The sequence below is a fragment of the Tinamus guttatus genome, unplaced genomic scaffold (genome assembly GCF_059628265.1).
Source record: "Tinamus guttatus ecotype Peru unplaced genomic scaffold, ASM5962826v1 Tinamus_guttatus_pri_ptg000347l, whole genome shotgun sequence".
Taxonomy (NCBI): domain Eukaryota; kingdom Metazoa; phylum Chordata; class Aves; order Tinamiformes; family Tinamidae; genus Tinamus; species Tinamus guttatus.
The window spans coordinates 1,963,293-1,983,932 of NW_028288881.1; the positions used below are offsets into that span (position 1 = coordinate 1,963,293).

Genomic DNA, 20,640 nt, shown 5'->3' on the forward strand with positions numbered 1-20,640 from the left:
GAGTCTTTTCATTTACAGCAATGTACATCTTAAAAGCCGCCTTTGGAAGACAGCAACAAATTGCACTCGCTTGATCCAAGCCAAGTAAACGCTATAATGATTCATGAGTGGATGCTTTTTCACGAATAATTTATTCAGCTGATTTGCCAAAAGAGGGACTTTATCAAGAATCCACAGTTTCTGACATAGGATTTTACTTCATACAGTTCAAAGATATTGAAAAGTGGAGTGAGCATTACTTAATGTAAGAGCTACCAGCACCTTCCTTTCATAGTGTGTCCCGCTAATGTAGCTATACACAGAAGGATATTAAACTCTTTGGGAGGCTTTGAGATTAAACAAACATTGTAACTGTAAGATTACCCATTTATGGTAGAAATAAATAAATATATAGACTTAAGTAAACATTCCCAACAAAACTGCTTTAACAGCATAAAAGCATTGGGAAAGCATCACTGTACTTTTCACTTCTGTTCTCCTCCTTCCTCCTTAATAAGCAGTTCAAGGCTAAGACGCACATAAATGTATTTATACACACACAAATGTACATGCATATATGCGTGAGTATGTGTATGTATTTATATGCATGTAGATATACACACAAATTGAACTGCCACCTACTGTCGCACGAGCAATTGATACTTTTTAAAATAAATATATTTTTAAGTTTCGAGATTATTTCTGGCTGCAGTACACATGGTTTAAAAACTGCTGGGAAGCTGAAGAGGCAGCACAAGATAGGAATGAGTCAGTGTGAAAGAATTACAAAGCACTTGGCTCTCCACCTGCCCTTGAAGTACTAGTGCCCCGCAAAAAGACCCTTTCACACTTTTTGTAAGCACTTCTATGAAGAAAAAATATGGGTACTTGTTTGGAACTTCAGAAATTGATTCAAAAGCAATCCAGTTCCTGCTCCTCCAGGATGTATGTCTGAAGTTACTCTTGAACTATCTATTTGAATACTGAACTGCTTTATGAGGAACAAAATGGATGAGAACAGTAAATCAAGTAAATGTTTAGCGGCAAATGTGAAACAACCCAGAAATAAATTATGAAGCTCTTCAAAAATATTTAGGAGTCTTTGCGCAGATATATGAAAAGAGAAAATTGCTAAAAGAAAAAAAAGGCAAAAGCCATTTTCTCCCTATCAGTTCAAAATACGCATTCATGTCTCACTTCATATTCTTGGGAACATTTATTTTCCTAAGACTAAACCAAATATAAAGAACCACTGCAGTCACCACTAGCCCATAGGCTAGTTTACAAATCTCACTGAAGTGTTATAAACTGCTGTGCTTTGACAACTCTTGAAGTCCAAAGCACAAAAAAAAGCCTAAATGCATCAAGGTGTATGATATGACATTGCCCAATGCAGGTTTCTTAAATAAGACCATTTAATCTTTCACCTTTGAGAGAGAATTGTGATTTACAATAGGAAATAGTCTTTAGTTTAGCTTATTTAATCCATTACGTTATTCATATAGAACTCTTTCCTACAACACTTACTATTTTTTTCCTTGTTAGGAAAGACTTAGATGCCCATTGTGAAATGTCTTCTAATTTTTCACTTTCTTAATGTCATCTTGTTTCATCAAATTACATCAAGTCAGTCTCTGCCCTTCATCTCAATAGTGTTCCAAGAACTTGTCCCCATCTTGTTTGTTAATAAAGCCTAAAATTACACACATCAGAACTATTAACTTTTCCACATTATTCTCTTCATTCGGTCTCTAGTCATTTCCATGGTTCATTTCTAATCTGTCCCAAGTTTGGAATTTTGTATAGTATTCAAAAAAAAAATCAGTATTATCATCTAAGAACCAGAAACACTGCATTCTCTAACCTTTTTAGTATAGTATGCAGTGATGAAAGTCTATACAGCACAAAAAATTTGAACCTAGATCTTAGTTTTATAAAGCAATTAATCTTAGAGTGGTTATAACTCAGTTGCTAGGCCATAAAATTGTTCTCTCACAAGCTCACCTAAAGCATTCAAGAAATTAGTATGAAAAGGCCTTGATGGGCCCGGGCCTTTTTGTTGCAACACAGTCTTAACCCAAGTTTGGCTTAACATTAGCCTATATACATAAGGGACCCTGAAGAGTAACACATGGTGTAAGTTGTTTTCTGACCTACTGCTGTCTTGCAAAGGAAATTCCCATCTTAACTGCAGTATGTGTAAAGTATATTAATGAAACATCATCAGTATCTAGACAGTAGCTGGTTTTCCTAATGTCACATTTCAGGTCACATGTAGAAATTGTTGGGAGAAAAACAGTCTTACAATAACGAAGGCAAACAGCTAATATCTATTATAAATGAAGACACTTCAAAACCTCCAAGAGTTGTGGTGTCCAAATACCTGCTGCAGTACCCCAGACTGCACAAAGCACCTTACAGAACAGTGTTTGTCATTTAGTCGTTACACAATAATGCATTTCAGCATTTTTGTTATAAATACAGCAAAGGCATATACTTTGATTCTCACTGAAAAAAAAACAAGCATATTAAATGCAATAGCTATATTAACAGTAAATTTTAATATAGAGAATTACAAATAAATAAATAAATAAATAAAAAGGTTAGTATACTGGAGCTTTCCACTATTATAACTGTGGCAGAAATTTCAGTAAGGAGGAACCATTCTCCAACACTGTGTTTTTTTCCAGATAGATTTTAAGGATCTTTAAAAAGTTGAAGGGAGAAAAGCCACTCTTACCTTCCATCTGCATAGTCTGCATCTGCTCCTCCCCACCAGACATCTGAATCATCATCTTCGGCATCAGCTGAATCAAGATTGTCGCTTTCCTCTGCTAACGGGCAGCAAACAAACTCCACACCACGAAACTTGTCGATGCCACAGGGCAGCAGCATCCCATAGTCATGCAGATTCATACTCTTCTCACTACAGGACTACAGAAGAAGAAATAGAAAAAGATAACAATATGGTGAGGAAGGAAGCTGGGCCTCAAGACCTCTCAGTCCTCAACAAACCGTATATTGCTGTATACAGCCATGGGAGGTTGGGGTAGGTATTGTGCACAATTTCTGCATTTTTGAGTAACTGAACACCATTTAGAGTGGCTCAAATGTTCATTCTCTACTTGTACTGTATGTAGCTCCCTACCTCTACATAGATCCTTACACTTTGTGCAGGTTCATATATGACCACTGCAGGCAACGAGCTCTTCCTTGCTGTCCTTTAATCTTTCCCCATAGAGAAGGATTTGCCTCCTCTCATGTACTTGACAACTCTGTATCCCCTTGTCTAAAAACCACACAGGTTCTGCCTCATAAAACAGCAGACTCTGAGGCAGAATCATTATTTGCCCTACCGAGGTATTAATGCTACTGAAGTAATAGTAGTGTTAATAGTAATGGGAACAGTAATGCTCTAGGCCATGCCATTTCAGGTTTGCAGGGACCAGAATTTCCCTGCAAGCAGGACTGCTGCTGTAAGGGGCTCTTCTTCCTTCGAGTGGCAACTGTACAATTCAAGTAGGAATTTTAAATGTAATAATATTGGCAAGCAAATTTCTATTTCAAAACCAGGAGGTGAGATAATATACAAACTAAAAGGTTCCAAATAAAATGACAACTAGAAACCTTTTCAAAGCTCATTTCTATTTTTTCTATTACAATCTCTCTTTACAAGGACGAAAATGCTCAAAATATATTAGCAATTGTAACGTTAAGATTTATTTCCATTATCAATAAAGTATGGAGGAATCGTAAAAATTCTGTGTTTGACTGCAAGCTGTCCTTGTCTAGTCTTATGCCTTATCAGCCCTCCTTCTTCTGTGCTGCATCCTCTGAGGCGTGTTTATCGCTACGGAGCGCTCCGCACTCTGGCAAACACAGGAAGGATAATGAAAAAGGCAAAGCCCGGGCACTATCAATGAAGATTTCCTGAGCAGGATTAAAATAGGGAGCTAGAGGAGGTAGCAAATACGGGTGGGTGTGTATGTAATGAAATTTAACATACATAACTACTACTGCATATTTCTTATTTTATTGCATGTCACTGATGAACTTGAGTTCATCCTCAGAGAAGTGATACAACTCTAAAAAAAGGAAGAGAGAAAAAAAAAAGGAAGAGAGAGAAAAAAAATAAAAGGATTACTGTACCTCTTTAGCAACTGTGTGCCAGTGCAGGTGAGTTTCACACACATCCATTCTCTCCTGGTGAAGGAACTTGCATTTATCTGGTACCAGAAGGGCATCACTCACAAACTCGCCCACTGAAAAAAAAAAAATACAAAAATGTTTATTTTGCTTCCAGTACCTCATCTTTTTAAATGTTTATCTATGTGTAGGCCAGTTCTTGTAAATGATTGTCAGGGACCAGTCTGCAAAGAATAGCAGAGTTCTGCACAGTGCTTTCATCACTGTGTTCTTCAGACTTTGAAAGTAGCTCCTATCTTGTTTCAGAGTAAGATTATGAGGACTTTAGTGTAGCAGGATAACTCCTATGTACCACCTCTGAAGTGTGCAGGACCCCTCAAGGAGACCTGTGTGCTGCAATGTTGAACCAGGAGCTGCGGAGATGCCTTTCCTGGAGCAGGAAGGACAGGGAGTGCGGAGGAACCACTATGTTCTGCTGTGACATCAAGTGTGCTGGCAAGGAGGGGGATTGGGAGTGCTTTTAAATATTCATAGTTTTTTTTCTCCAGTCCAGTCCTGCAAACCTGACTCTATTCTAGAGCATTTCTCCTCAAGTACAGCACCACAGCTGTACTTTGTGTTAAGGCAGATTCTTTCTTGCAATCCCATTTCATTAACCAGACAGAGAAGGCAAGTGGAGCTCAAAAGCGACAGAAGAAGATGACTCATGGATCACCTCAGTACCATATCTGAAGTGGCAAAAATACCTCTGTATTGAGGAAGCAAGTGACCAAAGAGATTGTGCACTAAGACAAAAGCTTACACATTCATGAATAACAACTCTGCCATTAAAATTAAGTAATCCCCAACCTACAAAAACCTACAATGGTTTTTGTCAAAGGAAAATTGATGGAATCGTTGCAAGAAGCTGACATGCTGAACAAACCCTGCCTTGTGAAGGCACATGACTCAGCTGGCACAAATTATCAGGTCGCTGCAGCAGATTTGCCTGCAATTGCCAAAAAATTACAGTCCATGTGTTCCAAATGAACAACCCCAAATGGCCCAAAGGTTCCTGCACGTAATAACGAGTTAATGAATCAAATGAGACGGCTACATGCTTACTGTTCAGCACGGGGTCACCTCAGGGAGCTAACAAAGCGGACCTTGAAACTCAGACCCAAGAAGCTTGCTTTAGAAAATAAGTAACACCCAACTCCAGTGACCACAGCTCAGAAAAATCTACGTATACACCTTTGCTATAGGTATATGTATTTTTACCTAAATGTCCTTCCCATATTTCAATGTGCTTGACTGAAAGCCTTTTAAGAGCCAGATGGTTAATTTAGTAGGGAAAAAGCAGCTTTATTTCTCTTGCATGACAGACACTAACACGTGCAAATTATTATCAGAAACTTCTTATAGGAGTGTTCAAAATAAACTTGGAAGAGTAATGAGCTGAAACATATTCTGGTAACTCTCATGTCTACAGTTTCCATTAATAACCTCTCTACGCCCAGTGCTATCACCCCAAAATCTTCCAAGACAACTTGAATTTGCACCTTGTTTTTAGATGCATTTATCTTTGTGGGGACCACCCCCTCCCACACGCAAAGTCACTCGGCAATATTTCAATTTTAGCATGAAAACAAGCACAGGAAGGTGTCTTGCTGAGGGCTAGCAGCGCGTGCCTACTTTGCTCTCAAACGACATGACGCTTCATAAAGAACGGCTGTCAGACAATGTGTGCCCAAGCAGCCAAAACAACATTCAGAAAAGTCCTCATGGCAGAAGTTTCTATCTTCCAAAGCCCCCCAAAACTTGCAAATCTGTAACACTGGCAGACACCATTAAGATAATATTAGTCCAACGAGATTTGGACTTGAAAGCTACTCATACAGTCCCACATGCAACCTGAGATCATGCCCTAGAAACTTTCTTCATTTCTTCTCCTCTTGATGTAATTGGGTTGACAACTCGAACATTCATTCTGCCTGGCCTATTCACTGGGAGCACAAACTTATCAGAAAGAAGTCCTTTAAAAACGCTCAGTTTGTGGATAAGCCTCTACCAGTATCAATTACTCTAACACACATTTATCTTGCAATGCTGCTGAATGGCCCGTTGGGGCCAGTTTTGCCTTTGTTTACCAACAAGCCGGGGCCGCACAGGTGGGATGCACCTGCAGGAGTGAGGAGTGAGAAGCACTGTGCCTGCGCAGGAGATGCAGGGCCAAGGTGCATGGCTTCTACCATTGAGAAAAAATACCCTGCACGGTTTCTCTTCTGCCTGCTGTTATCTGAATAGCTACTGGAATTACCCTCTTTTACAGTAAATAAAAAAAGAACCCTAAGAGAAATGGTTCTTTCTTCAGCCTCTCTGTTATAGCAGCTTCAGTCCTACCAGGACAACAGTAAGAAGGGAAAATAGCAATACAAACCCTGGCTAAGCAGCTCTTAACATATTTCTCGCTGCTTAAATACCCCAACTCAGCACTGGTTTTCACTGCCACTGTCAAGTGCTGGGATTGCCAAATCCCATTCAACTCAAAAATTCCCTTTTCTTCAGATACAGCTGGATATCAGCTCCTCCCTCTCCTCTTCATGCAGACAGGGCACAAACCTGTTTTGTCCTCAGGCCCTTCCAATCCCTTCCCTCCCCGCTCCTCCCCGGGCACGCAGTGCTGCTCAGGGCTCCCACAGCTGCACGAGGATCAGGCCCAGCGAGGCGGCAGGTGCCAAGAGGTGGCTGAGCTGGGACCATCACCAACAAAAGCCCTTCCAAACTTTGTGCTGAATCCCTACTCTAGCATAGGAGGGGTTGGTGTTACCACCAACAGGCTCACATTTTTCCCAAACTTTTGTATCCTCTTCAAGTATCTTGCAACTCCCTCAAAGTATAACTTGTTAACAGCTGCTCACTCATTTTTGCAGGGAACGTCTGAACCAAACCAGGCTGCTTCAGTTTGTGGACTTCTGACAGCTCTGCAGAAAACCACCTTGACAGGGACTCCTGGGCCCGAATCGTGTAAACATACAACGTAAATTAAATATCATGCCTACAATTTATTCAGCTGAAGACTGACAAGTCTCTGCTTCCTTTTAAAATCAAGTCGCTCGTTCCTAATCAATGTATGTATTTTAACAGCAACATTTAAGCTGCCATATTCACTGTTCATTATAAAGTTAAAAATGCCACTGGAACGCAGATCACAGCAACAAAGTCACGGTTTTATTCTACAAATCTATTTTTTCCTAATACTAGTAATCTCTTACGATTCCCAAGTCTACTCCACATTCATACTGGGCTTCCTCAAGGCATATGCCGTTGTATCACAGTGGGGTAGCAGCTCACATTTTTCAAAGACAATTTTGCCAGAGATTATGATGCCACATTTTACTATTAAATATTTTTACTGAAGCCAAGCATATCCTATTCTCTGAAAAATATTGTTGGAACAACAGGAGACTTCAGGGTGCTTGATCAGAAGTTTGATTCAGAAATGCCCTTCTTTGTACAGCGAGGACTAAGAGCATTAGGACTCAACCACTAATAAAAGAATTAAGATTATAGTCGAGGCATCTGATCACACAGTCTTTGAAAACATCTTTAGAAAGAGAAAGGCTCAGCAAGTGAGTACTCCTAAGAGGATGACTGCCCTACCAGTTTGGGAAGCAGATATGATATCAAGGCAGAATAGTTCAAAACAAAAATATTATACTCTGCAAGATGCATGCTTCTGATCAGCAGGTTTTCCATCTACTGCATAAAAGAGATTGGACATAGGGAATCATCTCATGTAACAAAAACAAGTGTAAAGATAGGATGATAAAGGTAATAAACCAGAATCGGCTACAAAGCCAAATTCTGGCTAGCAAACAGTTAGGGTTCCCCCCCAAAAAAGTTCAAATTGTATTCAGAGCTCCCTCTGAATCAAAGCTTGTGCTAGCTTTTGAATAAGAATGAACCACAAATGTGGAAAGATAAGGACTCATCACAGCAAATAATTTTATGTTTAATTTTTAGCATCTGTGATGAGAACAGGTCTTGCTAAAATGATTTTATATTATATTTTTAAATGGAGCCCCAAAAGCAGCCGTGTTCAGGAGTAGGAAAAATTCCATGTAAAAATATGTGAGTGATAATTTTTACCTACACTTTTACCAACGAAGGACTACCAGTTTTAATACCAGTATCCCATAGGGTAGCAAATATCACCCGGCAATATTTCGTTCCCCGGGCACTTTTAAATGTTTATTGCAAACAACATTTAAACCACAAGCTCCCTTGCAGTCACCAGCAAAAGGAGACACTGCTAAAGAACTTACAAATTAAATACCTTCCGATGAGTAACGGACTTAACTCCTGCCTACAAAACTTCCCCAAAAAAGAAACAAACAGTAAGAAAACTGTCCACACTCCACCATTTTATCTGCAACTTGCTGGATAGGTTTCAATAAAATATCCATAACAGGGCAAATGGACAGCAATGCAGACCCAAATCCGTGCAGCAGAAGCAGATCAATGAAGAAACTTGTTATCCACCCCTGGAGCTGGGGGTTAAAACAGCCACAGCTACTCAGTCTTTTGGAGACTCTGCTAAACCCAACAGGGACCCAATTAGCACCTTCTGTGGGACTCCTCCTTTCCCCTCGCAGAGCTCCAGCGCATCGCTTTCCACAGCTACATCAAGTTGTATATTATTTCTGAGAAAAGCCAGCCACTGTATTTTAAACATCTAAGAATAAGGGCACTAAATGATTCTCCAAAACACATTTCCACTGTACAAGAGAGTACTTACTGTTTCAAAACAAAACCAAAATAAAAACATCCTGCTCCAAAGAAGTCCTTACATATTTCTGCATCCATGCTTTAGACCAAATTTGAAAAAGAAAGTGTGCCGACTAAGCGTTGCTGCTGTTTTGTTCTTTGACACATATAGCAATAAACTCACTCAATGTGACGTCTCTTAACTAGACTATCGTTATCATCTGCAACATTTCTCACATTATCAAGGAGCAAAAATAGTAACTTCTGATGGGCAAAGCACTTGATTACATTAAAAACTGGCAGTTCTGGCTGTACTTTGCCTTAGTGTCTGGAAACACTGTAATGGTTGTGAAGCATTACACTGTAACAGCATCCCATATATGAGCCTACTGCAGACCTAAGACCAAAAGCAAAATCAACCCCACTGTAATGAATTCACTGACCACAAACATCTATATAAACATACAGAACTTAGCAAGAGGTTCTAGTTTTTGACATATCAGATGTTCGACTGTCCAAAAGAAAGAAAATCCGAATATCTCACATAAAACTGTGGAGTCAAAGGACTGTATTTCCTTACTCACAGACCATTCTAGAATACCAGTTCATAGGAAACACTGCACTAAGTCTATAGGACTGCATGTATTCATTAAGATAAAATAAATAAGAGAAAGCAGGAAACACAAAACAGTTAGAAGATCATCTCAACTAAAATGGGTGCACCTCAACTAAAATGGGTGCTTCACTGTTAGGCTCCACTGAGTACACAAACTGTTTATGTCTTCACTTTAATGAAATTCTCTTGCAGAACCACGTAAAACAAGGGCTATTCTCAAACCTTCCTCCGAGTCTTCGATTGCAGGCATCCACAGAATTTCTGCTCACTTCGCTACCTTTTTGCCTGGCTGCATTTTCCACTAAAATTTATTTGCTTTTCAGAGTGCAAATATTATTCAGATTTCACAAACCAATACTGAATACATTTGTTTACATGTAGAACGATCCAAATATGCATAATTACATTCCCCGTCATCTTTACAGACAAGCTGTTAGAACACTTTTTTTTAAAGTCTGTAGCACACTTCAATGGTTTATCGAAGCATTAAGTCCATTTACTCCTCTGTTCTCTCTTTTGCTTCTCCCACCTCCAAGGAAAATCTTTCTGGGAGTAAAGACACCTCTCATGTCCCTCTCTTGGTCATTATCATCAGATAGAACCGACAAAACAGAACTGTGCCAATGCCTGTTCCTGACACCAGTACCATGGCCTATGTCAAGCGCTGTGATTCTTTGCTCCTACCTTACCTCCCTAACACCTCCTCAAAAATAGAAAGCACTTCCTCAGGACTTTTATCAGTATGACCAGTGGCCAAGGTCACCCAGTTATCCGAACGTCTCCTTTCGTTTGCTTTCTCCAGGGACCAGACAGTCCGACCTGCAAGTTTTCTTGCGCTGCGACAGTAGCCCAGTGCACTCTCTCAAACAGGATTTATTAAGCAACAAACCCAAAAGCTGGTTGCCAAGTCACACTTGAGAAGTTGAGAACTGCCAAGACTGAGCTGCTCTTCTCTCCAGTTCCTCACTGCACTGCTTATACATCTTCAAAGCTTCTGACAGGTACTAGTTACTGCTTTGCCCCCTGCTGTATAACTCTGCTTACATTCCTGAAAGCTGTAAGCTGGGAAACTACAGGAATAACAAAGAAAATCTAGACATGTCACTCTGCATAGGTGGACTCCGCCCTGCCTCAGCCAGAGCTCCTCCACGATGCTGTGCAAGGAAAAAATCTTTTCACTTCCTCTTGTAACGCCTAATTTATTATCACCTCTCTCCCTTTCATCCTCTGCGGTCCCCAACACATGCTTTTCCTAATTCCCTTCTTGAAGGTGCAATCACACCCACCATTTTAGTTTTTATTCCAGGACCACCGCAGTCCTGTCTAACACACCTGCAATAGGGCACTGCCAATTGCTCTCAGGGACTGGTGAAGCACAATGTGGACTGAAAATGAGCTATGAACAGTGTAAGAAAGGTCAGATAGCGAAAGATGCCACCTGTGGGTTGTTGCCACAGGATAATTTGCCCTCTCCACCACAGAGACCAAACAACATTTGAGGAATTGACGGGAACAATTCCCCACACAAATAGTCCACCCCTCCTCTTCCCCAGAACCCATTTTGTAAAGGTCAAAACCCCACAGTATCGGGACTCGCTAACCCAGGAAGGTTCAACAGCTGGTACGCGGCAGAAACTGTCCGATGTTGAGAATGGGAAAACTAAGGGGTACTAAGAAATGCCTCAGGTATTTTACTGAAAACCCTTCTTTTCATCCTCTTCAGGCACTTTTCTGTACAATGAGCAAGTCTTGCATTTTTTTTTCCCGTCAAATTAATTGCCTCCTGCCTTGTAATCCTGTAACTTGCCTGAGATTCCTTTTATTCCTTGTGCTCATGTTCTTAAATCCTCTCACAATTCTGCCTCTCTCGATTACTCATGAGCTCTTTATATTTCTGCTCCCACCACCAGGTGGGACATTCACTAATGGGGCATTGCACTGAATAAATAAAAAATTACTGATGCTGCAGGACGCATTTTAATGCTCTTGGGTTTATTTAAATCTGTATTACGGATTTCGTTTCACAAAGGTTACTCAAAAATGGATATGCTTTAAGCCGGAAGACATTCTGTCTTTGGGAGTCTTCTTTTTCCTCACAGCTGCCGTTGGATTTTGCAAGCAGTAACATGGCTGAACTTCAGGACAGGCAGCACTTTAAGATGGCACTGAGCGCCTGCATTTTATTTTAACGCTAGCTATAAACAACACGCGGCGCCGCGGCTGAGACGCGGGACACGCTGAGCCCTGGTCCGCTCCCGCCAGCGCTCCCTGCCTCGCAGCAGGCACGGACACCGTCTGCAGCAGGACTGGTGAGGGCAAATCTCGGAGCAGCCTGGAGCGGGCTCCAGCGGGGCCTCCGCTCCCACGAAGTGACCCTCAGTGCACCTCAGTACGCAGCATCTCCGACCAAAGGGGGCTCTAAATTGGAAACATGGTACTGTAAGAAGCAATTGGATTCATTTGCTAATATATTATCTATTTGCACTAGGGGCTGACTAATGGCACTGATCAAACACTGTACAACCAGATGTTCCTGAAAGATCAGGGTGCTTGGAAAGAACTCAGCACAACTGGGATCAGTGGCCTCACGGTGCTCTGCACTCCTGTACACCGAGATGCTTCTCACGGACTACTCTTAATAACTGGGGTACACACCTGCTACTGGGTGTAAAGCTAGAGGAGGCCCCCTACTCACAGATGTCTCGGGGAGTAGTGACCAGATAAGTAGGTAGAAAGAACTAAAACGTTACATTCAGTTTTTAAGGTATCAGATTTCAAGTAAGGAAATAATTACTGCAGCGGATTTAATTCAATTTTGTTTCTGTTTTCTTCCATTAACCTACTTCCAGAATACCTTCACACTGCATATTTCAATACGAAATTAAGCTTCTCTTCTTACTTGAACAGTAGCTTAATTCTGTTCTTGTTCTCCCCGTCTCTCCTGGCAAACAACACAAATCACCATCAAGCGAGGCCGTAATTGTCTCTGCATTGCCACCTTGCGCAGCATTTCTGATCAACAAATAATTCCAGAAGCAGCAGCTGAAGATCAGCTTACCAGAGACACCTTCCTGATTAGGAACAGCCTAAGCAATCGCCCTTAATATTGCTCTGCCCAGAATATTCTATTTGCTGAGACCAAGCTTGCATTCAAATTGTTACTATCTGTGGGCAATGGACTTTATTACCAGTGATCAGAGGGAAAAGGTGGGAAAAACAAACAAACAACCACACACCACCATCATATTTAGGGTAGGCAAAGTTTATAGGCGAAAAAAACAAATTAACGACTATCTGCCAAAATCTGCCCAGAGCCAAGCCCTTCCTCATGTTGCAGCAAGTATGCCACAGCACTATGATCTGGTACTGCACCTGCAAGGCTACTGGGATAAGACAGCTTGCAAGGAAGAAAAATAATTAAGAAAAAAATAAAACTCAAAATGATAATTAAGCATCAAAAGAAAACTTCCCAGAAAGGTGCAGAATCTCTATCACTGAAGCTTTTCAAGACCAGACTGGACCAAGCCCTGAGGAGCCTGGTCTGAATTGAGTATCAGTTTTGAGCAGGAGGTCGGACTTGAGCTCTATGGGAATCCCTTCCAACCTGAGTGATCCCAGGATCCTGTCCCTCACTCCTCTCCCGACACTGCTGCAACCATCTCCAGTTTCATTTCAATCACGTTCTCCTTCAAAACATATAGCCAAGGGCAGCCATAAGAAGTGATTATCTTGCACCCTTTGAAAAAAATATATGAAAAAAACACATATATCCATTTGTTCCATGTACTGTGAACTGTGAAACACAGTAGTGAACTGTTTGGCTTTTTGAAATCACTGCAAACTAGAGTAACATTAAAAGAGTCCACCACCACTTAGCACACTCTGTATCATCACTCTGGATGGTCTGGATAGCTCATTTCTCAGTTATCCTGGATAGGTAAGTGATGGAGCAGTCAACCAGTCAACTCCATGGATAGGAAAAAACAAAACAAAACAAAACAAAACAACACATGCTCAGGTCTCCTGCTCATGGAATAGGCAACCTAGCTATATACAGGCAACATTGCTTATATATAGGCAACGCCAAGGTTTCTTGCATCACCTTCCCAGATGGCTAATGAGGAGTATGTTAGATTACATGAATCACCTGTCCTGTGAGGCACAGGAACTTTCAAGCTTACACATAGAGAACTAGCCACAGAAAATGGAGACTGGTTTAAAAATTGTAAATACAATTTCCAGCTTCTGAGACCACTACCATGCTAACTGACATGGTACCAGATCCTGTTTACTAAGATCAAGCACCACTTGATCCATGGGATCAGAGAGTAATGACTGTCTGCTACTACTGATAGGCTGAGTTGCTCTAAAAGACCAAAAAAAAAAAAAACCACGAAAGCTCCGTGTCATTACCAGTCCTTACATCAGTGCACACAAGTATTTAGACATTAGCATAGCATGCTTTCAGCTCTGGCTAAAAGCCAAGAATTTCTGTAAATGTGCCATGTCAAGTAAATATGTAATGTAAATACTATTATAAGTAAATCTACTTTATGACAAAAAATGTTCCTCTTCAGTTCTTGTTTGCAAGATTTTATCACATTGAACATAGCTGAAGTTTTCAGTAGTTGGTAGAAGAAAGTCATATTTTTGTAAGCGATGAATTCTAACCCATTTTATTTATTTTCTCTTCAATGATTCTCTCATTCATGAGTCATTGTGGACAGCAACCAAGTCAGGATTACCTAGCAAGATTATGGTCTGTGAAGAACCATATCCTGCTCGTAAGGATTAATAATAAAAACATTATGTTACATGCAAATACTAAGGACAACACGACAAAGAATATCCACAATTTACACAGACTGTCTTCAGAAGCACTTCCTACTCACTCAATTTAATCCACAGTATCAAAATGTGATTTTTTATGTCAAATAACTTCTATCAATCATATCAACAGATAAAAAATTCAAGAGCGTAAATGGACTTCAGAGCAAGATGAACAACAATAAGGAAGCCAGAAACTGAACAAGAATAGTAAATCTATTGTAGACCTACCACACAAAAAAAGGGCCCAGAAATTGGATTGAATAAATCAAGAGTAACCACTGGGATAGAACATTCTGTAATGCATCTGAGAAGGTCTATAAAACTTATATTTTAGAATTAATTCCTTTGCAGATTTTTGTCCCGACTCCGAAGCATCTAACTGAACCACATTATTAAAAAAAATATATGAGGAAAAAGCATTTGTCCCAAGTGTGTAAGACAAGATAAGAATGATGTTAAAGGAATCAGAATCAATATATTATATATTTTTATACACACATTTGAGAGAATAAAAGTCACTAAAATGAGCTGCAACACATTATTTTTGAATTTCCACGTGCAGAGAAAGGCAAGTTGGCCAAGACAGAGTACTCAGAAGAAACCAAATTCTATCTGGATAGCATTACACATGACATCAAGAAGGAGACACCTTTATAGCACCCTAATAATAAAAACAACAAATAAAATTCCCTAAGGGGAATTAGGGCAATCCTGTCTCATTCAGACAAGATTTTTTTTAAAAAATAGTCCCAGTTAAAACCCCTCCTCCTCACCACGTTGCTTGGACTCCACTGAGTAACACTATTTTTGGGCCATAAGCAACCTCAGGGACATCCAGTAAGCTTGTTATTGGAGGGGAAGTGGTAGCACCTCGAGGTACTCCTCACCAAAGGCAGCTGCCCTCTTTTCCAGTCTCTTATCTAAATTGGCTGGCCTCAGCAGAGCCTGTGCTATTTGAGAAAACTGTTTTCCTTAAGAGCTTTACATGCACAAAAAAGCTGCTTTAAATTGATTCTATTGTAACAGACCAGATAACAGTAATCGTACACAGACAACCGCTCATATACAGCAGACATGGAATTAGAATTTAATTTTAAACTACATATCCCATTTGTATTATAATTTAAAAGTTACTCTTGAAGCACCTTCACATAGGAAACGTATTTTAAATTATAAGGATAGTTATATAAATAAAAATTGTAATAAAATTTTATACCTGCCTATCGTATTAGAGTTTAACAACAACAACAACAAAAGAGATATATGAGACTTCAGATTACTCCTTTTTTTCACATGGAAAAAATGAGGGGTGGAGAGTGGGGACATTCTTATCTAATAAAGCGAAACAAGCAGTAACAAGGGCAGAGGAAGCTATAGAAAAATATTACTAAGAGTCATACTCAGTCAGGCTTTAATCTAAAAATCTAATTTTCTACATTAATGGGAACAAAATTGACATATCAAAATATTTATCATTTAGAACACAGAGCAAAAGGGCATGTGGAGGTTAAGTTTATGCTGTAGCTTAACTGAAGTTTCATTTTCTTCCCAAAAGCTGAAATAGTAAAAGAAACATTAAAGCTTTATGACCTCGATGCTCTATAATGAAAATTCAACGATAGCAGTGATTTACATGTGCCATGCTTCTCATTTTCAAAGTCAAGTCAGTACTTAAAAGTATAACCCCCTCCCTCAAATTGGTCAAAAATTTCTTGAGTCATTGACGAGTATGGAAGTTTGTTTTAAATAAATAAATCAATAAAAACTTTAAATATATATATATTTTTTGTTTAAGAAGTCCACACGCACCCCCCTTCCTCAGCTGCTCTAATGGCACCATTATCACACACACACCCCCCTCCGTGGCCACAGTATCAGCCTGATCAGAGAGCTGTCAGGTTAAGCACCTCTTATTGCAGAGCAATCTGGGGGTTATTTATTTGCCTGGGCTCACATTTCCCAGCACTGCCTGACAGCCAGTCTCAGCGGAGCAGAGGTCAGCAGCAAGAAGGCGGCTGGAGGAAAGGCAGTGGAAATGCTAACCCAGATCCATCGGAGTCGATATCTGCTCCGAGTTTCCCAGAAATGGCCATTGGCCTCCTTATGGAGGCACAGAAATCACAAAATGGAAGCCTTGCGCAAAAGGCTATAGGAAAATTGCATGATTCAATCCAAGCTTAGAAAAATCTAAACACGGAATAAGTCTTTTAAATAACAAGTTTGTGAAACAGAAGTAGTAAAATTTGCCCAGCATGCAGGGAGCATAAGTTGAGGTCAACTGCAGAACTTGAGGAATTAGATTGCCCTGCCAGAAGGAATTCTTGCTGAAGATTTTTCTGGAAACAAAACAAAAGATACAAAATGGGAAAGAGTTTGCTCATCACAGACTGAATCCCAGAAAACAGGTGCAAGGAAATAGCCCTGGCTATAGACTTATATGCGTGTATTTGTGTTGTAAGGTGACTACAGACCTTTCAGGCACTGGGCAGGGTGTTTCAATATTAAGTACCACATAACAAAAACCACGACAGTCCTTTTCCCCAAAAGGTTGGCAATCTCTGTTGAATGAATTGCTTCCAAATAGTAGCAGTCGAAGGAAACTAACGTGAAATAATCAATAATTCTGTAATCAGTTAAGAACAGAAATGGGAGTAAAAGGATGACTCGAAAAAAAAAAAGGAGGAAAAAAAAAGAAAAAAGACAGGTATGCAGAATTATACCCTACACTAAACTACAATAAGAATCTATGAAAATATGTCAAATACAGAAATAATCATATAAAGAACAGCTGAAGGAAAAACTAAAATGAAAACAAGCTTCCTTCAGAGTACACAGGACTAGACCTCCCTCCTAGGCCAGTGTTCATGTATTCACCTGAGTACCTTCAGGAGAAAAAAAGTGGAAGTTGGTATTACTACAAAATCAAAAATTAATTCATGTTACCAGAATTAACTTTGATAATAGACTGTTATGCTTCAATTTTCTGATGACCTACTTACAGTGATCTAATAAAAATGGGGTATTTTAAGTATTTTACACGTCAAAAACTTACACAACAAAAACACCAACTAGATAGACTACATTAAATGCAAAAGGTAAAAGTTTTCCAATAATCAACCATTATTTCTAGCCCATTTGCTATATTTAGTGTTTCAAAATGATGAATTAGGAACCACAGTCAATGCACCAGATTGTGTACCTAAAAGACTATCTTTCTTTTTTTACATATATTTTATTACAATTGAATGTTTGAATACAACTGGGCCCATGTTCCCATATTTAACTGGAAAAAAATCACATTTAATTTCCCTTAGTGACCACTAAGGAAAGTTTCCACATGACCCCGGGAAAGAAAACCCTGCCACACAGCAACCTGGAGGTCAGGCAGAAATCCAACATTTTTGAATAAAGGTTAAATAAACGCACAGCAGAACGAAAACACAACGCTACTCCTACCGTCATTAGTGCCAATGAAGGCACTCATGAAGAAGGATATGTTGTACTGTTCTGGAAATCGGTGGCAATTTTTCAAGCTAATGAAGAAGTATGAAAGCTATTAGTCAGTTCTGTTTAGTTAACGAGCAGACTGCAGGGGTACTATGTACGGCGTGAATAGATCAAGTTTAAAAGTTCAAAATCAACCTGGTCGTTTTTAACAGCTTGGTGGAAAGAGATTTTTAATTTCCATTAACTTCTACTCTAACACCTCTCCTCAAGCAGGTTTCTTCGATATTAGCCCCACAACAGACGAAGGAGAGGAAAGCAGAACCAACACAAAACACGGCGCGTGGCCATCCCCGCAGCAGGAGCAAGCAAACATGGCTGACGGCAAACGCCGTTGCCACCGGTGCCCGCGGCCGAACCCGGCCACGCTGCAGCCGTGCTGCGGGCAGCCCGCGCCTCCGTGCTCCTGCGGCTCCGTGCTGCAACCTCCCTCGCGAGGGGCCCCACCGCAGCCACTAACCTTGCCCACTGTGCCCAGGGCCCAGCCGGCTGCCCCTGCCCAGGCCTTGGGGCCGCTTCGGGCCGCGCAGGCCCTGCGCTCTCTCCCTTCCCTCAGTCTTCCTCGCATGGAAGGGAGGCAGCAACAGAGGTGCTAGGCATCAGCACAACCCCTAAGCTCTACGGGAAGGGCAGCAGGGACCTACTGTTGGTTTCGGTTGCAACCTGGTTCACCCTCACTGGAGCAAATGCAAGGTGAGGAAGGGAAACGGTGGGAACGTGCTTCGAGCCACGGGATGGCTGTCCTTGGAGGCTGCCTGCTCCAGCCTCCTGCTCAGGCACGTCGCCCAGTTAGTGGGGGCTGTCGAGAAGATGCACGTCCAAATTGGAAGGGCTTCAAGAAAAACAAACTTTTTCTTTTTCAGAAAAATATGAACGGCATTGAAAATCCTAATTGGGAGAATTTGGGCAGCTCTACTGAAAAGAAAAATGGAGTGTCATGAAGAGTGCCATCCTGTGACAAGTAAACTAAAAATACCTTCTTTCCTAACATTTCGGATAAAATCTAGTATCTAAAGGATTCAATAAAAGCTGAATCCCAAGATTGCTAATGGATGCTTCATTCTTATGAATCATGCACAACCTTTCTCAACTTGTGATTTCCATTGCAGAAGTTTGCTGCAAGAAAATAAAACCATGCATTTGAAAACGAAGTATCTCCTACCCTTTTAAACATCAGCTGTGTTTAAAAGGAGTATGAAGAACCCAAGGGGAATGTCCTCTTGCATGATAAAGATGCTTGCAACTGTGGGTAAGGGACGAGAAGCACTGAAGTACATTTGACCTTCAGATGTCAACACGCTCAACCCGCAAAGATTTTGGATGTTTACACAGCTATGCAGCGCTGCAGTGCCTTCTCTAGGGAGAAGCTCCGAGCACAGCCATCAGTTTAGTGAGAAACTGGCTGGCACAACCCCAGGACAGCTGTGTGGACACAGCCCTGGAAGTGCTCGATTTCTACATGCTGTTTCACGGGAACGCTGCTTGATACAAGCACGACTGATGCAATGATACGTCCCCTTCCTCCAGAGGCCCTCGGCGACAGGATCTGATGGATGAACGTCCATTAGACCCGAGTGACTTCCAGTACTTACAGTACAGTCTCCTAATGCTGCCCTGTCTCCTTCTGCAGTTACAGGCAATTTATTCGTTGAGGACATGTAAGTGCTGAGATGCAGTGCTGCTACCTCCTAAGTATTAGTTTTATCAGTTCTTTTTGCCTGAAGGGCAATGTGACCTAAATAAAAAAGTACTTTACTGGAAATTAACCAAGTTTGTTCTTACACTTTCTCAAAGTCATTTTGCAAACCCTTTTCCCAAGGTTACAGGTAAGCCCTTGGAAGCCGACCTTGCCTATCCACGAAAAATTAGAATGTAAGGGCATATTTATGAAAAAAAAGAAGTCTGAAGCATGTTAACAAACCACAAAATATTACAGAAATCCAACTTTATTTATTACACTCATTTTCTCCCCATCTAAGGCAAATATGAAGATTAATTCATACTAGTACTGACAGTGAAAAAAAACAGTGCACAGTGTGGATTATAACATGTAGGGTTTTTTATTTTGTTACTACAGTTAGCATAGTAAAATGGTTCTTAATTTATTATTTAAAAAGCACATTTTTCATGAAAAGGAATTGCAATGTCTTGGTGAAAGTGTTGTGACACAGAGAAAAACCAAATCTGGAAACCAGTTTACAACGTAAATTCAAAGCAATGAGAACTCAAGCTCACAGCCAACTCTTAATCATATGGGCACAGAACTATTGCAGAGAGCAATAAAAACAAAGAAAGACAAAATATACATAACATAAGTCTCCAAAAGACCTTTCCCAGAGTCTGCTTATATCCTGGATTACTAATTTAAGTTTGTGCAGTGACAGCTCGTTCAGCTGCTGCTGGATCCAAAAGGACTGCAGAAGCAGTTGCAGATGCAGCTCAGTGATGACAATTAAGACATTCACTCCAGCACTGCAGCCCCACCTTTTTATTCTGCACAAAACGAGGGCCAAATGAAACCCATCAACCATCTCCTGTGTATGCAGGATAGAGACCAGTGCATCTTAAGCCAAGAAACAGGTATTTCAAAAAGCTTGTCAAAAGTCTAAGCTACTTCCCTCCACAAGACTTTGGAAACACAGTTTTAATAGCACTCACTCCTAACCAAGAGTCTCCTTTTTTCCCTTTGGAGTTCAAGACCTGAAACGTTATTCTTCTGACTTGCTTTGTTTTAATCAATTATCATGTATAATTTCATGCACTAAAGAAAAATGCCTGCACTTACAGACAATAAAACAAAAAGACGCTCATCCTCA

The 20,640-nt window shown here is 40.5% G+C and overlaps 1 protein-coding gene across 2 annotated transcripts in view; it reads right to left on the reverse strand.

Moving 5' to 3' along the window:
* Window positions 1-20,640, reverse strand: part of APP (amyloid beta precursor protein) — a 187,764-nt gene that overhangs the window by 97,171 nt on the left and 69,953 nt on the right. For both annotated transcript variants that reach the window (XM_088529802.1, XM_088529803.1), the window contains exons 4-5: window positions 4,129-4,241; window positions 2,720-2,913 (exon numbers count right to left, since the gene is read on the reverse strand). In XM_088529802.1, coding sequence (XP_088385928.1) covers window positions 2,720-2,913; window positions 4,129-4,241 — 307 coding nt within the window. The remainder of the gene's footprint in view (window positions 1-2,719; window positions 2,914-4,128; window positions 4,242-20,640) is intronic.